At 46.4% G+C, this 14,500-nt stretch overlaps 1 protein-coding gene across 3 annotated transcripts in view; it reads right to left on the reverse strand.

Annotated features, from left to right (window-relative positions):
* The window catches only part of OCM2 (oncomodulin 2), a 31,198-nt gene extending 19,553 nt beyond the window's left edge, over nt 1–11,645 (reverse strand). Inside the window, exon 1 of one of the 3 annotated variants that reach the window (XM_054496201.1) lies at nt 11,593–11,645. Coding sequence is in view for 1 of the 3 variants with exons in the window: in XM_054496200.1 (XP_054352175.1) it covers nt 11,593–11,607 (15 nt within the window). In the remaining 2 variants the exon portion in view is untranslated. The remainder of the gene's footprint in view (nt 1–11,592) is intronic. The other 2 variants (XM_054496199.1, XM_054496200.1) reach the window with 2 other exon arrangements.
* Nucleotides 11,646–14,500: the final 2,855 nt, after the last annotated feature.

Raw genomic sequence — 14,500 nt, forward strand, 5'->3', positions numbered from 1 at the left:
CAAGGCTCCTTCTCACCTCACCCTCTCAAGTACCTGGGACTACAGGCGCACACCACCACACCCAGCTAATTAAATTTTATTTTTTTTGTAGAGATGGGGGTCTTGCTATGTTGCCCAGGCTGGTGTTCAGCTCCTAGCCTCAAACAATCCTCCTTCTTCAGCCTCCCCAAACACTAGGATTTCAAGCACGACCCACTGCACCAGGCAGAAAAATATTGGATTTTTGTACAAATACCTATACTATTCACGAGTAGCCTTTAAACTGCCCTGAAATTATGGGAATGAAGTGATGAAAATCTTCATCCAAATGAAGACAACTCTATTATTATCAAGAGTGTGGCATATTTGACCTACATCTAGATGTGTATAAGCATTTTCTTTTCCGAAAATGAATAAAAGAACAAAAGATTTCAGTATTGTTACCTATGTATTAAACACACAGTTAAACTCACTGTCTCTAAATGCACAGGGTATGTGTTGCCCAAGCCCAGAACAGTTCTCTGGGACTTCCAGGTCACAGCTGAGCATGTATATTTCCTGAATTTAGTGTTCTCCCATCGCTAGAGGTGATTCATGTTTATTAATTAGGTTGGTGCAAAAGTTATTGTGGTTTTTGTATTATTGCCACTATAATATAATTTTGCAATTATAACTTTTGCACCAGCCTAATAAAAAAACACCTTGGCTGACAAGCTATGGGAATGGTATGGCCACCATAAATGACCTTCACGGTGTTCTACAAAGCAGTGGCTTCCAGTTCAGAAGGGGTTTGCTGCCCTCTGTCTAATGAGTTGGGGTTCTCTTTTCTCCTCCACGTTCTAGGGTTTTGATGCCTCTTAGCATCACCATCTCTCATTTGGGGAGCAATTATGAATCGTTAGTAAAAGCTCAATTTTTTTAAGAAGCAAAATCAGCAAGAAAATTCAGCATGTCCCAGTTTTCTAGACGGCATCCTCAAAGACCACACCCAGGCACTTAATAATTTAGCCTTTTGGGCAAAGTTCTCATTAGAATGGATCAAAAACATGAATAATGCAGGCATTTGCGAATCACACTACTCGTCGGCCCTGACACTGGCCAGGAAACACCTGAAGCAGTTGCAGAGGGGCTCAGGGTGACTAGATCGGGTGACTGGGTCATGATGACACCAAATTTGGTTAATGGGAATCCCAGGTCATATCCGATGGTATCAAACTACAGCCACTGCCCCCTGTCTTCTGCAGGTCTTTTAAGTCAAATGTCTCATGCCAGTCAAAATTCCTGCCGGGAAATCACACTCTATTTCTCTAGTTCTTTTTTTTTTTTTTTGAGAGGGAGTTTCACTCTTGTTGCCCAGGCTGGAATGCAATGGCACGATGTCGGCTCACTGCAACCTCCGCCTCCCGGGTTCAAGCAATTCTCCTGCCTCAGCCTCTTGAGTAGCTGGGATTACAGGCATGCACCACCACGCCCAGCTAATTTTGTATTTTTAGTAGAGATGGGGTTTCTCCATGCTGGTCAGGCTGGTCTCGAACTCCCAACCTCAGGTGATCTGCCTGGCTCGGCCTCCCAAAGTGCTGGGATTACAGGCGTGAGCCACCATGCCCAGCCTATTTGATCTATTCTAATGAGAACTTTGCCCAAAAGGCTAAATTATTAAGCGCCTGGGTGTGATCTTCGAGGATGCCGTCTAGAAAACCGAGACATGCTGAATTTTCTTGCTGGTTTTGCTTCTTAAAAAAGTTGAGCTTTTACTAATGATTCATAATTGCTCCCCAAATGAGAGATGGTGATGCTAAGAGGCATCAAAACCCTAGAACGTGGAGGAGAAAAGAGAACCCCAACTCATTAGACAGAGAGCACCAAACCCCTTCTGAACTGGAAGCCACTGCTTTTTAGAACACCGTGAAGGTCATTTTTCCTCCTTTTTTTTTTTTTCTTGAGACAAGGTCTTCCCCTGTCACCCAGACTGGAGTGCAGTGGTGCGATCACAGCTCACTGCAGCCTCAACCTCCTGGGCTCAAGTGATTTCCCCTACTATAGCATCCCCCCGCCACCAGTAGCTGGGACCACAGGCATGCACCACCATGCCTGACTAATGCTTTATTTTTTGTAGAGACGGGATCTCATCATGTTGCCCAGGCTGGTCTCGAACTCATGGGCTCAAGTGACCCTCCTGCCTCGGCCTCCTAAAGTGCTGGGATTTCAGGCATGAGCCACAGCACCTGGCCCCCTCTTTTCCCCCTTGTTCCCCAGATCATTCTTGCATTCCTGATCTCCTTCTCAAACCCTAATATGTCTTCATCCTCAGCAGATGACCTTGCCTTCTCCTTAACTGAGAAAATAGTAACGACCAGAGGGGAGTGTCCCCAAGTTCCCTAGACAACATCAGCCCTCTCCCAGCCTCTGCATCCTTTCACTCTGCCTTCCTGCCTTAGCTATAAAATGAACCATCAGGCTGGGTGTGGTGGCTCACGCCTGTAATTCCAGCACTTTGGGAGGCCGAGGCAGGCAGATCATGAGGTCAGGAGTTTGAGACCAGCATGGCCAACATGGTGAAACCCCATCTCTACTAAAAATACAAAAAATTAGCTGGGCGTGGTGGCGCGCACCTGTAATCCCAACTACTTGGAAGGCTGATGCAGGAGAATTGCTTGAACCCAGGAGGTGGAGGTTGCAGTGAGCTGAGATCATGCCATTGCACTCCAGCCTGGGTGACAAAGCGAGACTCCGTCTCGAGAAAAAAAAAAAAATGAACCATCCACATCCTATCTAAAGCCAGCCCCTCCACCATCTAAACTGGATTCCATTCCTGCCACCCTCTCAAGCACATCACTCCACATACTCCCCCTTCCCTCTCCTGTGCCATCAATTTCTCTCTCCCTAACAGATCTTTCCCATTAACATAATATTAACCGAAAAAGGGACTGAGGCATGAGTCCCCATTGACTGAGGTTGATGCAGCAGTTTGAGGACACGCCCGGGAGGAACATCAGCCACAGGAGCATCTGTGACCTGTGAGTTTCCAAAGAGGGTTTGGGAACTTCACTATTTAAAGGGGAAAGAGCAAGCAGGAGGGATAAAGGAAGGGAGGGCAGGCAGAGAGGCAAGTGGTCCCATTCTCTCAAGGCTCTGATTAGCGATCAATAAATCTACATTTTACATGTCAATGAGGCATTCGTCTCCAGCTCAGGAAATCTACATTTTACGTAAGGTAAAGTAAACATGTGAAAAAAGGAGTAAAAAGTCAATGATGCATTCATCTTGAGCTCAGTAAATCTACACTTTACATAAGATAAACATATGAAAAGAGGGAGTACAGGAGTCCATGTTGCATTCATCTCAAGCCCAGTAAATCTACATTTTACATAAGATAAAGTAAACATGAGGGAGTAAAGAGTCCATGATGCATTCATCTTGAGCTCAGTAAATCTACATTTTACATAACATAAACATATGAAAAGAGTAGAGGCGTCCATGGTGCATTCATCTGAAGCCCAGTGAATCTACATTTTACATAAGATAAACATGTGAAAAGAAGTAGAGGAAAGAGTCCATGATGCATTCATCTTGAGCTCAGTAAATCTACATTTTACATAGGATAAACATGTGAAAAGAGGAGTCCATGATGCATTCATCTTGAGCTCAGTAGATCTACATTTTACGCAAGATAAAGTAAACTTGAAAAGGAGTCTGTGATGCATTCATCTTAAGCCCAGTGAATCTACATTTTACATAAGATAAACGTGAAAAGAGTAAAGTTTATGATGCATTCATCTTGAGCTCAGTAAATCTGCATTTTATATAACATAAAGTAAACATGAAAAGAGGTAGTAGGGGAATAGGGCCATGCTGCATTTATCTCAGGGTAGGTGGAAGGATGATTTATGGTCTTGTCCTTGTCCTATCCATGTGAAAATAAGCTGGTAATCGACATTGTTAGTGTGAGATTTAACATAATTTGCTTTTAGAGCTAGTTTATAGGGGGAGATGTATCCTGAAAGAATTAGGGGCTCACTTTGTGAGCAACTTGTGAGGGAGCCATCTGGGAAGATATGTAACCTATCATGGTGGGCACCTGGCTTATGCATGAGGCTAGAACATGGGGTTATGAAAATACAGCTCTCCGTTTGGGAACAAAAGGGAAGACAGTATTGCATGACTCAGTTTCCAAGCTTGACTTTCTCTTTGGCATAGTGAGTTTGGGGTCCTGAGAATTTATCTTCTTTCACAATACAAACATGCTGGTGTATGGATCCTATCTTTAAAACAAACTTTCAATATGGATGGCAAATGAGCACATGAAAAGATGCTTAACGTTATTCACCATTAGAGAATGCAGATTAAAGCCACTGTGAGGGCCCAGTGGCACATGCCTATAGTTCCACCCACTCAGGAGGCTGAGGCAGGAGGATCACTTGAGCTCAGGAGTTTGAGGCTGTAGTGTGCAATGTTCATGCCTGTGAATAGCCACCGTACTCTAGCCTGGGCAACATAGCAAGACCCTGTCTCTAAAAATTTTTTTTTAAATTAAAAAGTAGGCCAAGTGTGGTGGCTGATGCTTGCAATTTCAATGTTTTGGGAGGCCGAGGTGGGAGGATCACTTGAGCCCAGGGGTTTGAGACCAGCCTGGGCAACATAGCAAGACCCTGTCTCTAACAACAACAACAAATTATAAATAAATAAATAAATAAAACCACAATGAGATGCCAATACACATTAATGAAAATGTCCAAAATGAGGAGGGCTGACCCATGCCAAGCACTGGTGAGGGAGGAACTGGAACCCTCCTTCCCTGCTAAACTCACTTTCCTCTGAATAAGAAATGTGTTACCCAAGTACTGAGCAACTCTCTTGGCTCTCCTTCCACTCTTCAACATGTTTTCCTTCCTGAATGTAAATTTCCTTTGGAAAACACAGTGGAAGTGTCTATCACATGACCCAGCTGGTTCTATTCCAACTTCCTCCCCAAGAACTGGGATTCTTTTTTTTTTTTTAAGACAGAGTTTCGTTCTTGTTGCTCAGGCTGGAGTGCAATGGTGCGATCTCGGCTCACCGCAACCTCCGCCTCCTGGGTTCAAGCCATTTTCTTGCCTCAGCCTCCCAAGTAGCTGGGATTATAGGCACACGGCACCAAGCTCGGCTAATTTTGTATTTTTAGTAGAGATGGGGTTTCACCATGTTGGCCAGGCTGGTCTCGAACTCCTGACCTCAGGTGATCTGCCCGCCTCGGCCTCTCAAAGTGCTGGGATTACAGGTGTGAGCCACCGCGTTCGGCCAGAACTGGGATTGTTAAAGCACACCTCCCTCCCATCCTGCTAAAAACCAGCAACAACTATAACCACCACCACCTGTGGCACACACATTTGGTGTCAGCATTAGTGAGCCACCTCCAGGCTACCACATTTGAGGACTTCTTGCCAAGAAGTTCTCCAGCAGTTTTCACCCAAAACCTGTTCTTGCTGCTTTTGCTCTCTGGCCAACTCTGTGGTCACTAAATCAATGTTTCAGTTTTTGAGCAGGAACAACAAGAACAACAACAACAAAAAATACATATATATACATATATATATATATAGGGAGAGCCCCAAACTGCTTAGGCACGTGTGAAATGCTATAGCAGAAAAGAAACAAAATGCTATAGGATGCTGATTTTTTCATGAACAAGAAATGTGAGCGGCTCCATCTCAACTTACGGATGAGCTGGAGGCAACAGTTAATGAAGACTTAAGTGAGTTAATTAAGGAGAAATTGCAACTAAACCCCACATAATGACAGAGCTGGCATCTCTCGCTCCAGGGTCCTGTATTTTTATCTGTCTGCACTTGTCCATGATGTGGGTTCTCTTTGTGGGGGGTCTCCTTGTATTGGGCAGAAATCCCCATGAGATTCAGAACCCAGGAAAAACCATCCCATAAAAAAACACTGGCCGGGCACGGTGGCTCACGCCTGTAATCCCAGCACTTTGAGAGGCCACGGCAGGTGGATCACCTAAGATCAGGAGTTCAAGACCAGCCTGGCCAACATGGTAAAACCCCGTCTCTAGTAAAAATACAAAAATTATAGGCGGGCGCCTGTAATCCCAGCTACTCGTGAGGCTGAGGCAGAAGAATTGCTTGAACCTGGGAGATGGAGGTTGCAGTGAGCCGAGATCACGCCATTGCACTCCGGCCTGGACAAGAATGAAACTGTCTCAAACAAAACAAAACAAAACAAAACAAAAACAAAGCAAACAACAACAAAAAAAAAACAAAAAGAAAACCATCAAGGAAGAGATGTTGTCGCCCAAAAGCTTCAATGAGCCGGGCACGGTGGCTCACGCCTGTAATCCCAGCACTTTGGGAGGCCGAGGTGGGCAGATCACGAGGTCAGGAGATTGAGACCATCCTGGCTAACAAGGTGAAACCCCGTCTCTACTAAAAATACAAACAACAACAACAAAAAATTAGCCGGTGCGGTGGCGGCGAGCTCTTGTAGTCCCAGCTGCTGGGGAGGCTGAGGCAGGAGAATGGCGTGAAACCAGGAGGCAGAGCTTGCAGTGAGCCGAAATCGTGCCACTGCTCTCCAGCCTGGGTGACAGAGCAAGACTCTGTCTCAGAAAAAAAAAAAAAAGCTTCAACGACCTGGGACAGATGTCAGAGTTGAATTCAGAGGATTGTTCCAAACCCTCAAGAACTCTCATGTTGGCCAGGTGCAGTGGCTCACGATTGGAATCCCAGCACTTTGGGAGGCCGAGGCAGGAGGATTGCTGCAGGCCAGGAGTTTGAGACCAGCCTGAGCAGCAGAGGAGACCCCACATCTACAAAAATGTAAAAAGTTAGCTAGGCATGGTAGCGCATGCCTGCAGTTTCAGCTACTTGGGAGGCCGAGGTGGGAGGATTGCTTGAGCCCAGGAATTCACGACTGCAGTGAGATAAAATTGTGCCACTGCACTCCAGCCTGGGTGACAGAGCGAGAACCTGTCTCTAAAAAATAATAATTAAAAAAACCCTCATGTTCTTATCTAGATATGACCTTGAATGGATAGAAAGAAGCTCAGGAGACAGGAGATCCCATCCTATCTTGGGCTTTTCTAGCTGTCTGCCTTTGGGAAATTCACTTAATCTCTCAGAACATCAGTTTTCTTATTTTTACTTTATTTATTTATTTTTTGAGAGACACAGAGTCTCTCTCTGTTGCCCAGGCTGGAGTGCAGTGGTGCGATCTTGGCTCACTGCAACCTCCGCCCCCGGGTTCAAGTGATTCTCCTATCTCAGCCTCCTGAGTAGCTGGGATTACAGGCATGTGCCACCCCGCTCGGCTAATTTTTGTATTTTTAGTAGAGACGGGGTTTCACCATGTTGGTCAGGCTGGTCTCAAACTCCTGACCTCGTGATTCACCCGCCTCAGCCTCCCAAAGTGCCGGGATTACAGGTGTGAGCCATCATACTTACCCTTAACATGCTCATATTTTCATTTACCTTCTTGAACATATCAAATAGTTGTAGTAGCTGTTTTAATCTCTTTATTAATTCTATCTTTGTCATTTCATTTCATTGGTTTTTCTCCTCTTCCTGGGGTATAATCCTTGCTTCTTGGCATATGTGGTGATTATTATTTTTTAGAGACAGGATCTTGCTGTGTTGCCCAGGCTGGAGCGCAGTGGTGCCACCATAGCTCACTGCAGCCTCAACCTCCTGGGCTTCAGCGATCCTCCCACCTCAGCCTCTCAACTGGCTGGGCTTACAGGTGTGCACCACCACACCTGGCTAATTTTTTAGTTTTACTTTTGTAGAGATGAGGTCTCGCTATGTTGCCCAGTCTGGTCTTGAACTCCTGGCCTCAAGCAATCCTCCTGCCTCAGCCTCCCAAAGTGCTGGGATTATAAGTGTGAGCCAACACTTCCCTGCCATGCCTGGTGATTTTTTACTGGACACCAGATATTGTGAATTTTACCTGGTTGGGCGCTGAATATTCTTGTTTAAAAAATATATTCTTGAGCTTTATTCTGGGACATGGTTAAGTGACTTGGAAATAGCGTAATCCTTTTTTTTTTCTTTTGAGAGGGAGTCTCGGTCTGTCACCCAGGCTGGACTGCAGTGCCACGATCTCGACTCACTGCAACCTCTGCCTCCTGGGTTAAAGCGATGCACTCACCTCAGCCTCCCAAGTAGCTGGGACTACAGGTGCACACAACCACACCTGGCTAATTTTTGTATTTTTAGTAGAGACAGGAGTTTCACCATGTTGGCCAGGCTGGTCTCAAACTCCTGAACTCAGGTGATCCACCTGCCTCAGCCTGCCAAAGTGCTGGGATTCCAGGCGTGAGCCTCCATGCCCAGATGTGTGGTCCTTTTGAGACTTGCAGAACTAGAGCAACCCTTAGTCTAGGGCCAATTCTGCCGCACCACGAAGGCAATGCTCCTCTGAACACTTGACTCAATGCCCCATGTATTATGAGGTTTTTCACTTTGCCTGCTGGGAACACGAACGGTTCCCAGCTTTTTGTGGACTTTGGAATTATTCTGCCTGTTTCTATTGTGTGATTCCTTCCCCTGGTCTTGCTCGGGTAATTTCCTCCATGCGTGAGCTGATCCCACTCAGCTTCAGAGTCAAGAGGTTTCCTTTGCAAAGCTGCAGAGTTTGGTTTTTTTTGCTCATCTCTCCTGCGGGATTCCATCCTGCAAATTCCAGCTGCTTTGGCCTGCTCAAACATTTTTTTTTTTTTTTTTTGAGACGGAGTCTCACTTTGTGGCCCAGGCTGGAGGGCAGTGGCACGATCTCGGCTCACTGCAACCTCCACCTTCCAGGTTCAAGTGATTCTCATGCTTCAGCTGCCCAAGTAGCTGGGATTACAAGCATGCACCACCACGCCCAGCTAAATTTTTTGTATTTTTAGTAGAGACAGGGTTTCACCATGATGGCCAAGCTGGTCTCGAACTCCTGACCTCAAATGATCCATCCACCTCGGCCTCCCAAGGTGCTGGGATTACAGGTGTGACCCACCACACCTGGCCAGGCCTGCTCACACTTTCAGCTCTGTCTCCTGCACTCAGGGAGACCGCTGGGCTCTGCCTGGCTGCCCTCCTCCTGTGGCAGCTGGAAACACTTTGCCTCATTGGGTTCTTCCCTAACAGAGATCACGGTCTTTAGTGCCGCCTATTGACCGGTGTCTAAAAACTGCCTTTGCGTATGTATTGTATGGTTTTGTAGGTATTTAAGGCAAGAGGGTTAATCCATCTTGGCTGTAAGTTGGGGAAGTCTCCACAATTTTTACAACATTTTGGGAGGCTGAGGGGGGAAGACTGCTTGAGGCCAGGAGTTCAAGACCAGCTTGGGCAACACAGCAAGACCCCCATCTCTACAAGAAAATAAAAATACTAAAAGTAGCCGAGCATGACAATGTGCGCCTATAGTCTCAGCTACTCAGAAGGCTGAGGTGGGAGGATTGCTTGAGCCCAGGAGATCAAGGCTGCAGTGAGCCATGTTCGCACCGCTGCACTCCAGCCTGGGTGACAGAGTGAGACCTTGTCTCAAGAAAAAAATAAAACATTTTAAGTTCCTGGAAGGGTGAGTTAAAGGCTATATAAAGAATTAAAGCTTTTTTAAAATCACATTCCCAAATTATTGGTCAAAACGGAGCAGTTGGCCAGGTGTGGTGGCTCATACCTGTTATCCCAGCACTTTGGGAGGCCAAGGCAGACGGATCACCTGAGGTCAGGAGTTTGAGACCAGCCTGGCCAACGTGGCAAAACCCCATCTCTACTAAAAATACAAAAATTAGCCGGGCGTGGTGGTGAGCACCTGTAATCTCAGTTACTTGGGAGGCTGAAGCAGGAGAATCACTTGAACTGGGGATGCAGAGGTTGCAGTGAGCTGAGATGGTGCCTCTGCACTCCAGCCTGGGTGACAGAGCAAGACTCCATCTCAAAAAAAAAAAAAAAAAAAAAAAAGAATTAAAGCTTTTGGTGGCTCACGCCTGTAATCCCAGTACTTGGGAGGCTGAGGTGGGCAGATGGCTTGAGCTCAGGAGTTCAAGACCAGCCTGGGCAATGTGGTGAAACCCCATCTCTACAAAAATTATAAAAATTAGCCAGCCATGCTGGCTCACACCTGTAGTCCCAGCTACTCAGGAGGCCAAGGTGGGAGGATCGCTTGAGCCTGGAAGGTTGAGGCTGCAATGAGCCCTGATTTTGCCACTGTACTCCAGCCTATACAACAGAGCAAGACCCTTCTCAAAAACGAAAACAAGCTGCTGTTTCCTGTGTTTTGTGCAGTTGTAGGAATTTAAGGCAAGAAGGGTTATCCATCTCGGCCATGAGAAGGGGAGATCTCCACAATTTATGTAAATATTTTAAGTTCCTGGAAGGGGAATTGTGGGTTAGAGCCTATATAAAGTATTAGGGTTTTTGATAATAAGAAAATAAAGGCTAAGCACCGTGGCTGTAATCCCAGCACTTTGGGAGGCCGAGGTGGGTGCCCCACTTGAGGTCAGGAGTTCGAGACCAGCCTGGCTAATGTGGTGAAACCCCATCTCTACTAAAAATACAAAAAAAATTAGCCAGGCGTGGTGGCGGGCGCCTGTAATCCCAGCTACTCAGGAGACTGAGGCAGGAGAATCGCTTGAACCCAGGAGGAGGAGGTTACAGTGAGTCGAGATGATGCCATTGCACTCCAGCCTGGACAACAAGAGCAAAACTCCATCTCAAAAAAAAAAAAAAAAAAGTGCATATATGTGTGCATGCAACAGAATACAGAATATTTATTTCCAGAGGAACCCTGACTTCTCCAGCCTCCTCGGTCTGTCCTTCTTTGTGGGCATGAATTACGCAGCTGCCTATAGATGTTACCAGAGGAAGGCAAGTCAGAGGGAATAAAAATCCCAGAGTGAGAACCGCAGCACCGCAGCAGACGCCAGAGCATGAGTGGAAAGGCCCCGTGTCAAACACAGAAGAGGGTTTTGTTTTAAATCAAGACATCTTGGCCAGGCCTAATGGCTCACACCTGTAATCCTAGCATTTTGGGAGCCTGAGGTAGGCTTGAGCCCAGGAGTTAGAGACCAGCCTAGGCAACATAGCAAGACCCTGTCTCTACCAAAAACAACAACAACAAAATATATATATATATATATAGTTGGGCGTGGTGGCATGCATCTGTGGTTCCAGCTACTCGGGAGGCTAAGGCAGGAGGATCACTTGATCCCAGGAGTTTGAGGCTGCAGTGAGCTATGATCACATTATTGCACTCCAGCCGGGGTAACAGAGTGAGACCCTGTGTCAAGTAAAAAATAAAATAAAATAACATAAATAAAATAAATGAAAATAAATAAATAAAATGAAGTAATAAAATAAAAACATCAGTCCACAGAACCCAAATCTTCACCCAAGGTAGAGTGACAGCCTTACTAAAACAAATATTGTCATCAGCAACCGAACTAAACATGGTCTAAGGGAAGAGTGAATGAGGAAAGATTTGGTTATGCTCAGGGACTTGGACCAGTTTAACTGAGGTCAAATTTTTTCAGATTTTTCTTTTCAAAAGCTGGTTCTGGAGCGGAGTTCAGGAGCATGTTCTTCATAAAAACACTCTTTATGGGTCGGCCCTGGTGGGTGGGATTTCATTAATCTCACCAACCTCATTATCCAACATGCTGAATATGCAGCATCGATCAACGAATGAGATCCTCGGTCTCATGAAGTCAGTTTTCTGGGGAAGGAGAAAAGAAACACAAATAAACAAGGAAATAAACGCCCGAGGTGGAAACAAGATGGCGTGAGGGTCAGGTTCCTTGAACTCACGTTCTTTTTTTTCTTTTCTGAGACGGAGTTTCACTCTGACACCCAGGCTGGAGTGCAATGGCGCGATGTCGGCTCACTGCAACCTCTGCCCCCCAGGTTCAAGTGATTCTCCTGCCTCAGCCTCCTGAGTAGCTGGGATTACAGGCACCTGCCACCATGCCTGGCTAATTTTTTTATTTTTAGTAGAGATGGGGTTTTACCACGTTGGCCAGGCTGGTCTCGAACCTCTGACCTCAAGTGACCCACCCAGCTTGGCCTCCCAAAGTGCTGAGATTAGAGGCATGAGCCACCACACCCGGCCGAGCTCATGTTCTTGAGTCACCGTCTGTCGTTTATAGAGAAGCAGTTTGGAGATTTCGTCCTATGTGTCTGAGGCCGGGTGCTACGGCTCACGCCTGTAATCCCAGTAATCCCAGCACTTTGGGAGGCTGAGATGGGAGCATTGCTTGAGCCCAAGAGTTCGAGACCAGCCTGGACAACATAGTGAGGCTCTATCTCCTCAAAAAATAAAAAAATTAGCCAGGTGTGGTGGTGCATGCCTGTGATCCCAGCTGTGGGAGTCTGAGGCAGGAGGATCACTTGAGCCCAGGAGGTCGAGGCTGCAGTGAGCCATGATTGCATCACTGCACTCAGCCTGGGCAACAGAGCAAGACACTGTCTCAAAAAAAAAAAAAGTGTGTGAATCTCTTTTTGGCAAAGCAATCTGACATGTTTCTTGTTTCAGAGAATCAGCTTGTTTTCAACCTAAAAGCCAACTAACTCTCACAGGGGAATACTGTACGTGGGGATTACTGCAGTGTGTGTTTGTGTGTTAAAGACGCTTTGTCATGCAGACTACAGCTCCAGCCTCACCTCACTGTAATTTACTGTGGATATTTTGCATTATGTAGGCAGCACCTTGTACCCGACAGAAGGTCGGGGGCGGGGGTGGGGGTCCAGTTCCAACTCAGGTGTGCTATAAACTGGCTGACCTCAGATGAACCTTGTTATATTGCTGAGCCCAGGTTTTCTCAACTACAACCATAATAATAAGACTTTGCCTCTAAGTTCAACATGGGGAATAATGACCATATGAAAATATAGACTCAGACTGGGCAACATCGTGCAACACCTGTCTCTGCCACAAATTTAAAAATTAGCCAGGCGCAGTGGCTCGCGCCTGTAATCCCACTGCTTGGGGAGGTAGAGGCAGGAGGAATGCTTGAGGCAAGGAGTTTAAGACCAGCCTGGGTAACATAGAGAGACCCCATCTCTATGAAAAAGTTAAAAAGTTAGTGAGGTGTGATAGCGTGCGCCCGTAGTCCCAGCTACTTGGGAGGCTAAGGCAGGAGGATTGCTGGAGCCCCAGAAGTTCAAGGCTGCGGTCAGCTATAATCGCACCTCTGCACTCCAGCCTGGGTGACAGAGCAAGACTATGTTGCCTCTGCTGGTCTCGAGACACCCTTGTAGTCTGCTGTCTACTCCATGTAGGATGTAGTTACATTGATAATCTTCAATGTTTTACAGATGGGGAAACTGAGGCTTGAATGATTTACCCAAAGTTAGCAAATGGTAGAGCTGAGACTTGAAGCAAGCTGACTCTAGCATGTTTATCTTAACTCCCTGGAGACAAGGAGCTCAGAACCCAGTGGCCTGGCTGCCTGCAGGAGCGAGGAATGGGAAAAAAATAATTGCAACCTGGCTCACTGTCTCCAGTGGCAATAAAGAGACAGAAATGGATATTTCAAGATGTTGTTGTTATTATTATTACTGAGGCAGCGTCTCACTCTGTCTCCCAGGCTGGAGTGCCGTGGCGCAATCTTGGCTCACCACAACCTCCACTTCCCAGGCTCAAGCGATCCTCCCACCTCAGCCTCCCGAGTAGCTGGGACTGCAGGCACGTGCCACCACATCCAGCTGATTTTTTTTGTAGAGACAGGGTTTCACCATATTGCCCAGGCTGGTCTCGAACTCTTGAGCTCAAGTGATCTGCCTGTCTCGGCCTCCCGAAGTGCTGGGATTACAGGCATGAACCACCGTGCCCAGCCAAGACATTATTCTTTTGTAAAGTAAACATAGTTGCTCTTAGCATATGGTTCTCAACTGGTGTGTGTGTGTGTGTGTGTGAAGTTCTCTCTGGAAAAGTTTTCTCTGGGAGAAAATTCTAGATTTCACTGTTTTACATTTCAAAGTTGCCAGTTTGTTAAAAAATCAGGCTGAGAAGGAACACGTTAGGACAAAAATGTGAAAGACTGTCATTAAAGCAAGAAGACCAAGGATGGAATTTTACAGACTTTGCAGAGAATTCTTGAATCAACCCATGGATCAACCCATCAGCAGTGGCTGATTTTAACAGGAGCTGCCAATAGTCTAATCCCTTTTGTCACAAATACATCTGGGGCCAGAGCCTGATTTCCTGCTGCCCTTGGGGGACTTTTTAACCATTTTTTTTCTCCAAGCTTAGAGTATACATCAAATCCCAGGTCCACACTGACCCCCACTCTGGGCTGGAAGGGCCTGACCTCTCCCAAGAGAGTGGGGGTGGAAGAGGAGCTGGGAAATACAAAGTCATTTGGTGGATGTGACACCGGGCACAGGTTGACCATCAAGCCAGGGAGGAGGCCTTTATGCCCGAAAGCCCCTGATCCTGTTCCAGGGATGGGGTGAACCACTCCTGTACCCACCCAGGCTTGCCTAGGTGTCTTGTGTGCCAAGGAAGCTTCAGAGAAGAGAGAGAAAGGACAAAGAGAGGTTGGATATCTGAG

Source organism: Pongo pygmaeus, chromosome 6 (assembly GCF_028885625.2).
Source record: "Pongo pygmaeus isolate AG05252 chromosome 6, NHGRI_mPonPyg2-v2.0_pri, whole genome shotgun sequence".
Lineage (NCBI taxonomy): Eukaryota > Metazoa > Chordata > Mammalia > Primates > Hominidae > Pongo > Pongo pygmaeus.